Raw genomic sequence first — 9,996 nt, forward strand, 5'->3', positions numbered from 1 at the left:
GTCTCCCTCTGGAGTATCATCTCCCTGACTTGCGGCTTCTTCACCACCTGGCCAAGCACGTTGGCGTAGTAGCTAATGACACACTGGAGATGCGCCTTGTGGTACAGGTCCTTGAGACGATCTTTGCAGGCCGCCTCCTGCACTCACGCCGCATGCTGCTCTCTCCCCTCCTCGCACGTGAAGAAGTCCTACACACAGACATCATGTATCATTTCATTGTTTCAAGAACGTGCAACGAATGCGTAGTATTGAGAAATGCAGTGCGATGAAAATACTTACCCAGAACTCCCTCTTTATCTTCGCCGCAAGGGTATCGCCGTTGGAGTCCGTGACGCTAGAGAAGTGCTCCCACTTCATGGGCGCCTGTACCTCACCCTTGTGGGTGACGAAGCCAGGGTAGTACTCCCTAATCAGCAGGACCTGGATGCCATTGATATGGCATGAACCGCTCCCTCCGCTGACAAACGTCCAACTACTGCACGAGTCATTAACAACAATTGTTAGTCTGCAGTTCGATTTTCAACATGTCATATGAACAAGTAGTGAAATCAACAATGGTTACTTACGTCTGACCCACGGGTCAAATCACTGGGCGGCGGGAAGGGAGCGGCCGTGGCTCAGGGAGCGACAAGGGCCCACGCTGGTAGGGCTTGCTCGAACCTGAGGAAGCCATCTCGCCTGATGTCGGCTCACCCCCGTTGTCATCGTCGTCATCGTCGCCGCCGCCGTCACTGGTCATCGTCATCGTCGTCCCCCCTTGCGGGGCCTCCTGGAACAGCAGGCTCCTCGTCAACGTGCGACGTCCACTGGCCCCCCTACTAGTCGACGGCTCCACCAACTGCTCCTCCTCGTCGTCATCGGCGGCGGTCGCCTGCTCCTCATGGCGGATCTGGTACTACGAGCGGACCTGTCGATGCGGCCGCTGCCGCCTTCCGCCCGACATTTTGTCGAGTGCCTGCAATGACAAAGATTAAAACAGTTAGCATAAATAACTGACAAGTACTTGTAAAGAAACATAATTCCAAGGTAATAATAATACCAATATAGTATTACATGAATTAGAAATTATCTCCGCGAACAGCAATATGGCTGGCATGTAGTCTCATCACTATTGTCGTCATCACTATCAATATTGTCGAGCTCTCTTAAGTGTCGGGCATCATCTCCATCGTCCTCATCATCTCCATCGTCATCATCATCTACATCGTCCTCAACTCCATCGCGCTCCATCTGCCATCGCTCAAGGATTCGTAAGTCCTCAGCATCCTGCACCTCATCACCCTCGTCCTCATCGATGTTGTTGTCTACTTCTAGGCCCATGAGCGAAAGAATGTCTATCTCCAAACTCCCTTCTAGCCCCTTAGGTTGATAGAACTCATCTTTGTTTGGGTCAAAGTTGTAATCATCATCGTTTGGGACAGCCGCTTTACCGCGCAGCGAGACCAAGTGCACAAGGCTCCAACCTGCAAGCTTCTCATCTTTTTGGCACGCCCATGGGAGGTAATACACTTGCGTGGCATGTCGGTTAGCCACAATATAGATATCATCTCCTTTATAGTTGGAATCCTGTCGAATTTCGACTTGCCCAATCTTAAGGTCTTTTTTCGTGACATCAGGATCGAAGCAATGGCATTTGAATACCACTGGCTTAAAAGCTTTGGCACCCTTAAATTTGAGCTTGTATATCTCTTCGACTATGTTGTAATAGTCCTTCTCATCCGTGCCGGGCATACAAACTCCGCTACACGTGGTTTTTAGTTTGGCCCGACTCTCCTCATAGGCTCTCGTGCAAAAGCGATGGCCATTCACATCATAAACGGTGAATGACTTGACCCTACGGGAGAAGCCACCGGCCACCTGTTTCAATTCATCACCCATTTCCGCATCCGTGCGGGCCTGCAAGGTCAGGACAGGTAGATCGTTACATTACTCGCTCCTAGGAGCAAAGTGGAATCTTCTAGGAGCAAACGAGGTTAGTTGGATGGTACCTTTGTAGAGAACCAGGAAATGAAATCGGGCACACCATGTCTGAGAAGATGGTCTTCTTCTTGCTCGGTAGGAGCCCTATTGCCTCTCCAGTGTTCATTAATATATTCCCTGAAAAACAAGAGACAAGGGGGTCAGATCGATAGGTGGAGGATAGTCACGACGTATGTAACAAGCTCATTGAGAACTTACTTCTGATAAGGAATCGCTTCATCAAGGTTCAACAACAAGTAGATCATGATAGTGCGCCACTCATCATGGGTCAATTTCTTGTTGGTACCTACGCTTCCTCTTTCGAGATCCCCTTGGAAAAAGGCTGAGGTTCGATGAGTTCTCGTCGGTGTTGTAACGAGGGGTTGGATTGTGCACGCTGGGAAGTTTCTCAGTATAGTACGCCTGTGTGAATGTCAACACCTCCAGAATGAATGCCTCTGCCACGGAAGCCTCAATTTTGGCTTTATTTCTACACTTTTTCCAAAGAAGCTTTAGGCACCTCTCGATTGGATAGCATCAACGGGCCTGCACGGGCCCCCCCAACCGTGCCTCGCGCGGTAGGTGCAAAATCAGATGCTGCATCGACAGGAAGAAGCCGGGTGGAAATATCATCTCCAACTTGCAGAGCAACAGAGGTGCAGCCTTCTCCAGGTCAACACAAATGTCCTGAGATAACTCCTTGGCACAAAGTTGGTGGAAGAAAAAGCTCAACTCTGCCAGGACGCGCCACACTGGCTCGGGGAGGTATCCCCGGGTCATCGCAGGAAGGATCCGCTCAATCCATATGTGGAAGTCATGACTCTTCATCCCTAAGACTTTCATAGTCTGCAAGTTCACTCCCCTACTCAGATTCACCGCATACCCATCCGGGAACTGTAACGTCTTCATCCACTGCAGTACTTCCTTCCTATCGGCCCTTTTTAGGATGTAATCGGCCAGGCCCCTTTTCCATCTCTTGCCTGGCGCAGGGGTCTTCATCACTAGCTTTGGTCTATCGCAAATCTTTTCCACGTCTAGTCTAGCCTTAACGTTGTCCTTTGACTTTTTACCAATGTCCATGAGTGTTGCCCAGAGTGCCTCGGCGACATTCTTTTCTGTGTGCATTACATCGATGTTGTGTGGAAGAAGAAGGTGCTTGAAGTACGGGAGCCTAGTCAAGGCCGATATATGAGTCCACATGTGGTTGTTACCATATCCAATAAAACCACCATTGACTTCATCAATTTGAGGAGCCTCTATCTCGGCAAGGACCTCGGCAGGGCTCTTAACCTGAGGAATGGAGTCGGTGACTTGAACACCTTTTGTGAAGTGCTTTTCATCTCATCTCAATTCATGGTTCTTAGGCAGGAATTGACGATGTTTGTCGAAAGAAGAATACTTGCCACCCTTGTGCAGCTAGGTGAACATCACATCTGCCTTGCATGTTGGGCAAGGGAACTTCTCGTGAACACACCACGCGCTAAATAAGCCATACGCCAGGAAGTCATGCATTGAATACTAGTACCACACATGCATTGTGAAGTTCCTCTTTGTAGCTCGGTCGTACGTCAGTACCCCCTCTCCCCAAGCATGTTGCAATTCATCCCACACTGGCTGCATGAACACACCCATATTGTTGCCCAGGTGTCCAGGTATTATCAGCGTCAAGAACACGTTCCTAGGTTCAAACATGACGCCGGGGGGAAGATTGAGGGGGATCACGAACACGGGCCAACAAGTGTATGGGGCCGCCATCATTCCAAACGGGTTGAACCCATCTGTTGCCAGCGCTACGCGTACATTCCGAGCCTCCATAGCCTTGCTAGGATTCATGTCATCGAAGTGCTTCCATGCATCACCATCCGCTGGGTGTACCATCTTGTCAGGACTGTATCTTTTGCCATTCTTGTGCCATGTCATTTGTTTCGCGGACCCCTCTATCATGTACAGCCGTTGGATCCTCTGTAGGAAAGGAAGGTGCCGTAAGACCATCTCGGGGATCTTAGACTGTTTCTTCTTGCCATCACTGCCTTCTACCTCCACAAACCTAGCGGCTTTGCTCTTTGGACAGTGTGTTGCTTTCTCATGGTCTCCCCTGAATAGGACGCACCCCTTCGGACAAGCTTGGATCCCCTCATATGGCATCTTAAGTGCACGAAGGAGTCTCTGTGACTCGTACGTGTTCTTCGGCAGGGTGTGAGGATCCGAAAGTAGTTTGCCAAGAACTGTCAACACGAGATCGAAGCCATCTCGACTAATGCCCAATTGCGACTTCAACACTATTAGGCGTGAAATGGCATCTAGTTGCGAAACCATTGTCTTCTCTTGAAGGGGCTTCTGTGCTGCCTCCATCATGGTGTAGAACGCCTTTGCGGTTTCCTCTGGATCATCCTCCACCTCCATTCCTTCAACGAACCGTGCTTCATGAAAGTCTGCCATCGTGTCTGCCATCCCGGCATCTGCATCATACTCCTCGAGGAGGGGTCTCACCACCTCCTCCCTAATACGATGGTGTTCACCATGGTGGATCCAGCGAGTATAGTTTGGAACGAATCCGTTATTGTGAATATCTACTCCCACGGCACGCTTTCGTTTCTTTTTCTTGTTCTTACACTTGCTGCAGGGACACGGCATCCGACTCGACCCTTTAGCAGCTGGGCCAAATGCATGCTCCAGGAAAGCATCGGTCCCCCTAACCCACTCAGAGCTCTTACTTGCGAAACCCATGTACATCCACTCACGGTCAGCCATCCTCTGTCATGCGCCAATGTAAGCGGGTAATAAAACCAGTATTTGCATCTACACGGTGTTCCTACCATCTAATAGGTGAAGGATAGGTCCTAATCCCACCCGTAGATGCGTACATGGGTTAGCTTCCATGTTCTGCCCCCGTTCGAGTCAGAATTTCGGCAGCACCTCCCCGCTGTTCTCCTGATACATGTCCCCACAGGGAGAGTGTGTATCCAGAGAACATGGGGAGGTGCTGCCGAAACTTTGACTCAGATGGGAGCAGAACATGGAAGCTAACTCATCTACGCATCTGCAGGCTGTCCAAAAAACATGGACAATCCGAAACAGATATGGTCGCAGATATGCAAAGACCTGCATACCTCCGACCGTATCTCTTTCGGACGGGAGACGCCTAACTGGGTGACGAGATCTACAACCAAGGTACAGGTACAGGGGTTATACCTAGGGTGGCGGTGCTATGGTGAGGCGACACTATGCAGGCAGACCAGCACGGTGCGGGGCTACTCCAGATCCGCTCTTCTCTGCAAAACAAGAAAATATTCTAGATTCAGAAGGTGGATTTGGCTCATTAGAGATGCAGGTAGATAATTTTTGAGTTTATATTTATGATTTTTGACTTATAGTTTATATATCTTTAAGTCTCACTTCTAAAATCTTGCCAGCTTTCCCCAGAGCAAGCAGCTCTTCGCTTAAATAACACAACAAGAGCAAAAGGTGTTTCAAGCTTGTTAACTCCAGGACATGAGAGCTATCCTGATAAATTTTCTATTGATTTTTGACTTATTGTTAGTAATGATATATGATGTGCTAGGATGTTTTTCTCCTTTATCACCCTAAGACTTTAGGATCAACTAATATAAGTTGCTAGCAGCTAAAAAAAGCTCTAGCTGATCCAAACAACCAAGCTTATAACAAGCTATTAGCTAGCTCCCTCTAGCTATTGCAGCTTATAAAAAGTTTATTAGACCCAAACAAAGCCTATGCAATTCCTTAATTCCCATGATGCTCATTAACAATCATCAAGTGGTAATATAGTTCAATCAGAAATATTTCTCTCTTAACTTGCTAAATAATCATATAGGATATATCTAATATACTAAGTCATGTACTAAATTATCATATAGGACATATCTAATACAATAAGTCATGTGCTAAATTATCATATAGGATATATTCAATATAATAAGTCATGTCTTATTTTAGATATTTCATTTCTTTCAATAACACATACAAAGTTTGCACTACAACTACAAGCAATATCTGCTGGGCAAGAAATTAGGTGCTCGCCATGAAACTGCTAATATCAGGCAAGAGCTGTGTATGCAGTTGTGGCTGTTCACCAAATGGTGCTAGTCAACTATTTGATGAATATATTCATCAATAAATTTGTTCCTCTGCAGGTACATAAATTTATGTTATGCAAATAAAAAGTAGTGCATGTAGATCTAAATAATCAAGATTATTTTTCTTTTTCTATCACAACTATGCAGTTGATTACTAATATGTCATGTACAATCATGAAAGATTATTGAATGTCATGTCAAGGATCAAGTATCAGCACTGCCCACCTTGTCGAGGAGGAAGGTGGCGCACGTGACCGCTCTCCCAGGACGCCGGCAGCTGGGGGCGGAGCTCGCGGTACACGAGCTCGCGGTACACGGCGACGGCGGGGAAGCTCGGGGCGGCGGGGACCTTGGGGACGGCGGCCGGCTGCTCGGGGGCGGAGCTCGGGGACGGTGGCCGGCTGCTCGGGGGTGGAGCTCGGGGCGTGGGGTCGGCGAGGCAGGGCTGGAGGTGGGAGGACGGGGCGACGGAGGGCGGGCCGCGCGGACGGCGGCGGCACGCGTGTGCGAGCGTGGCAGGCACGGAGGTGCTCGGGCGGGCGCGGAGGAGCTCGGGCGGCCGGAGCGGCGAAGGCGCGGAGGAGCTCGGGCGGCGGCGGCGGCGCAGGGAGCTTGGGGAGAGGTGGGCGCGGGCGGGTGTGAGGAGATAGGGTTTCGGTTTGGGCTGGTGGGCCTTTTTTCATTAAGGGCCTTTGCCGAGTGCTCCTGACCCGGCACTTGGCAAAGGTGTATTTTTATTTTTTTTAATAAAATCCTTTGCCGAGTGCCACGTGGACCGGCACTCGGCAAAGTCCTCTTTGCCGAGTGCCAACCCTAGCACTCGGCAAAGTGTAATTTTTTTTTATTTTTCTTCCCAATTTTTTTGTGGGGCCTTAATACAGTAACTACATATCAACTTCAAATTTTGGGACAATTTTGACTTTTTGTGCTATATTTCTTCAATTATTTTTGTTTCGTTGAATTTTTCCGACAACTCCAAATTTGAACTGCAGGTACATGAAACAATGGAATTTGGTCATTCCAAAAATGGTAGTAATGATGTTCAGCGTATGTTTAGGCCGTATCCAGGACCTCGCATGAAGTTACGACCAAGTTAGTGTCGTAACATGACGAGTTACCTGCGGGAAAAGTGTTTTTAAATTATATAAAATCCAAACGAAGCCCAAAAATGATGAAACTTGTCGAGGTGTGTTGTCATCGCATGTGGAGGCTATGGTAAAAAATTGAGAAAGTTTTGAGCAAGTTGTGATGTCGGATGCCTAAAACCCAGACATCTCCACATGTGATCACATGTGGAGATGTGTGGGTTTTAGGCATCTGACGTCACAATTTGCTCAAAACTTTCTCAATTTTTTACCATAGCCTCCACATGCGATGACAACACACCTCGACAAGTTTCGTTATTTTCGGACTTCGTTTGGATTTTATATAATTTAAAAACATTTTTCCTGCAGGTAACTCATCATGTTACAACACTAACATGGTCGTAACTTCATGCGAGGTCCTGAATACGGCCTCAACATATGCCAAACATCATTACTACCATTTTTGGAATGACCAAATTCCATTATTTCATGTACCTGCAGTTCAAATTTGGAGTTGTCGGAAAAATTCAATGAAACAAAAATAATTGAAGAAATATAGCACAAAAAGTCAAAATTGTCCCAAAATTTGAAGTTGAGATGTAGTTACTGTATTAAGGCCCCACAAAAAAATTGGGAAGAAAAATAAAAAAAAAATACACTTTGCCGAGTGCTAGGGTTGGCACTCGGCAAAGAGGACTTTGCCGAGTGCCGGCCCACCTGGCACTCGGCAAAGAGGCCTTTGACGTGTGCCGGCCCACGTGGCACTCGGCAAAGGCTGTCACCCTGGCCGACCCTAATCCTGCCACGTGGCAGGCCTTTGCCGAGTGCTTGGCACTCGGCAAAGGTGGCTCCTTTGCCGAGTGCCTAACGGCAGGGCACTCGGCAAAGGGGACGACCACGGATGCCGTTTGTCCAGGCCCCCCTTTGCCGAGTGCTAGGCACTCGGCAAAGATCCCCTTTGCCGAGTGCTTCTCTTTGCCGAGAGCCAGACACTCGGCAAAGAGATATTTGCCGAGTGCGTGGTCTGGCACTCGGCAAAGAGCCTCTTTGCCGAGTGCCCGTGGTTTGCCACTCGGCAAATCTTGCGGCACTTGGCAAAGTAACTGTTTCCGTAGTGTTTGGTGTGATTATGTGATGGAGGAAGTTTTACGACATACATCGACACAACTCCTAAGCTTAGACGGTGTTATGAAACAAAAGAAATCTAATTTCCAAAGCTGGCAGTACTACTGCTTTTCTGCCCGTATTGTGAGGAGTTGGACGCAAGCTACAACGAAGTCTCATATCCAATTCTTCCTCGGATGCTCTCTCTCTCTAGATCACTGAAGACCGATTGGATCTGGTAGATGGCAAGGACAGACAGTCTCATTTCTGAATAGTTCCCAATCTGTTGAGGCTTACCTTCTATTCTTTATCTTTTTTCCTTTTTTAGGGGGCATCTGTAACCTTTGGCTTTTGAAACTCATGCAGCAGCTAGCTGAACAACATACAAAAGAAGCGTATTGTGGACAGTTGCTATAAATAACCATCATGTCTCGTACTAGGAGCAGGGTGTCACAAAAGTGAGCTTGCAAAATTGTGTAACAAGTGACCCTGTACATGGACACGTGCCGGTAATACGTGTTGCCCAAATAATTACCCAGTGTATCCTTACCTGCTTGAGATAATGACACTCGGTGGCTTATGATCATCTGGTATTTTTCATATCTGGCCATTATAGCTTGTCCATGTCCATGTCAATTCGCCAGCGCAGCTGATTCTTTATGAATAATTGTTTTTCAGGAGTGCAAAGAGAGAAGTCTGTCAATAGTAGAAACTCTGTCAACATGAAAACCACATGGGGTCGTGCATGCACCATCGCTGCTGTCTTAGGCCTTACTCATTTACTGAGGTCTAGATGTCCGTGGCTAGCTGCCTTTGCATATATACACGACTACTTCCCCTATTTCTGTGTCAAAATATGTTGGGAATTTAAATATAGTATATACTGTCGAATGCTATTTGGCGAGTGAAGCATAATATGGGAATAGGTGGCGTTCAGGGAAACCCGACTACCTCTTTTTCATGTTCGCCAGAGTCTGGATGATAACATCATGCTCAACGGCTGGCGTCGTCGCCAGGGGAGGTCAAACATGGAGGTGGGATGGTGAGTGAAGACTGAATGATGGAGCTTGTGGTCTGGCGTCTGAGTGAGATATATAGTTTTTACCTTTGTCTCTTCAAGCCCAGCCAGCGATTGACGTTGACCATGCGGTTGACAAGGCCATCTCCAATGACCAGAAAATGGATGCATCATCCTCCATGTACTCATGCAAGGCCAATCACACCACGCACAACGCACTGAAGATGCCACCAATGCTGATGGCCTTGGCTACTGCCTGCAAACCGTACAGCCTCTAGTACTTTTATTATTATTTTTATTTTCCACGTGTTCCTGCCTCTGCTTGCCAGAGAAAACAGGACAATATTGTGCGAGACAGAATGGGAAGTATACTCTCTTGCTCGTTCTTCTTCAGTTTTCAAGATTTTTAATTTTTCTGTGGTTCACCAGACAGTAGCGTGAAAAAATTTGTTACTCATATAGCCTTTTTCTCTCCTCGGCGATTTCTGCATAGAGCCTTAGAGATGGGATTGCAGGTGATAGATGTCGGCCCCTCATTTCTGGGAGTCCTTTAGTGCATCAATACTTGCGCCAGGATCACACACAAGTACACACAACAACAGAAATGGCACACAGAGATTTGATAAAACACCGAGCTTTTATTAATATCTAAACATTGGGACTTACAATAGTGGCTCTAAGGTCATAGCCTTAGGCTTTACATGACTAACGGAGGTTCTCTGCCGATAAGCGGCTC

At 47.5% G+C, this 9,996-nt stretch overlaps 1 protein-coding gene across 1 annotated transcript; it reads right to left on the bottom strand.

Moving 5' to 3' along the window:
- Nucleotides 1-2,496: 2,496 nt before the first annotated feature.
- Nucleotides 2,497-4,410, bottom strand: LOC136480616 (uncharacterized). The gene is made up of 2 exons (XM_066478110.1): nucleotides 3,535-4,410; nucleotides 2,497-3,249 (listed from the first exon to the last, which is right to left on the bottom strand). The coding sequence occupies exons 1-2, from the start codon at nucleotides 4,408-4,410 to the stop codon at nucleotides 2,497-2,499; spliced, it is 1,629 nt and encodes a 542-aa protein (XP_066334207.1).
- Nucleotides 4,411-9,996: the final 5,586 nt, after the last annotated feature.

This window comes from Miscanthus floridulus, chromosome 9 (genome assembly GCF_019320115.1).
Source record: "Miscanthus floridulus cultivar M001 chromosome 9, ASM1932011v1, whole genome shotgun sequence".
Lineage (NCBI taxonomy): Eukaryota > Viridiplantae > Streptophyta > Magnoliopsida > Poales > Poaceae > Miscanthus > Miscanthus floridulus.

Bases quoted from the DNA above. Each gene is read 5' to 3' on its own strand.
- LOC136480616 (XM_066478110.1), bottom strand. From the start codon at position 4,410: ATGGCAGACACGATGGCAGACTTTCATGAAGCACGGTTCGTTGAAGGA. The intron at 3,250-3,534 runs GTACTGACGTAC...TCCATTCCTCAG, and splicing joins AACATGCTTGGGGAGAGGGG to GTTAAGAGCCCTGCCGAGGT.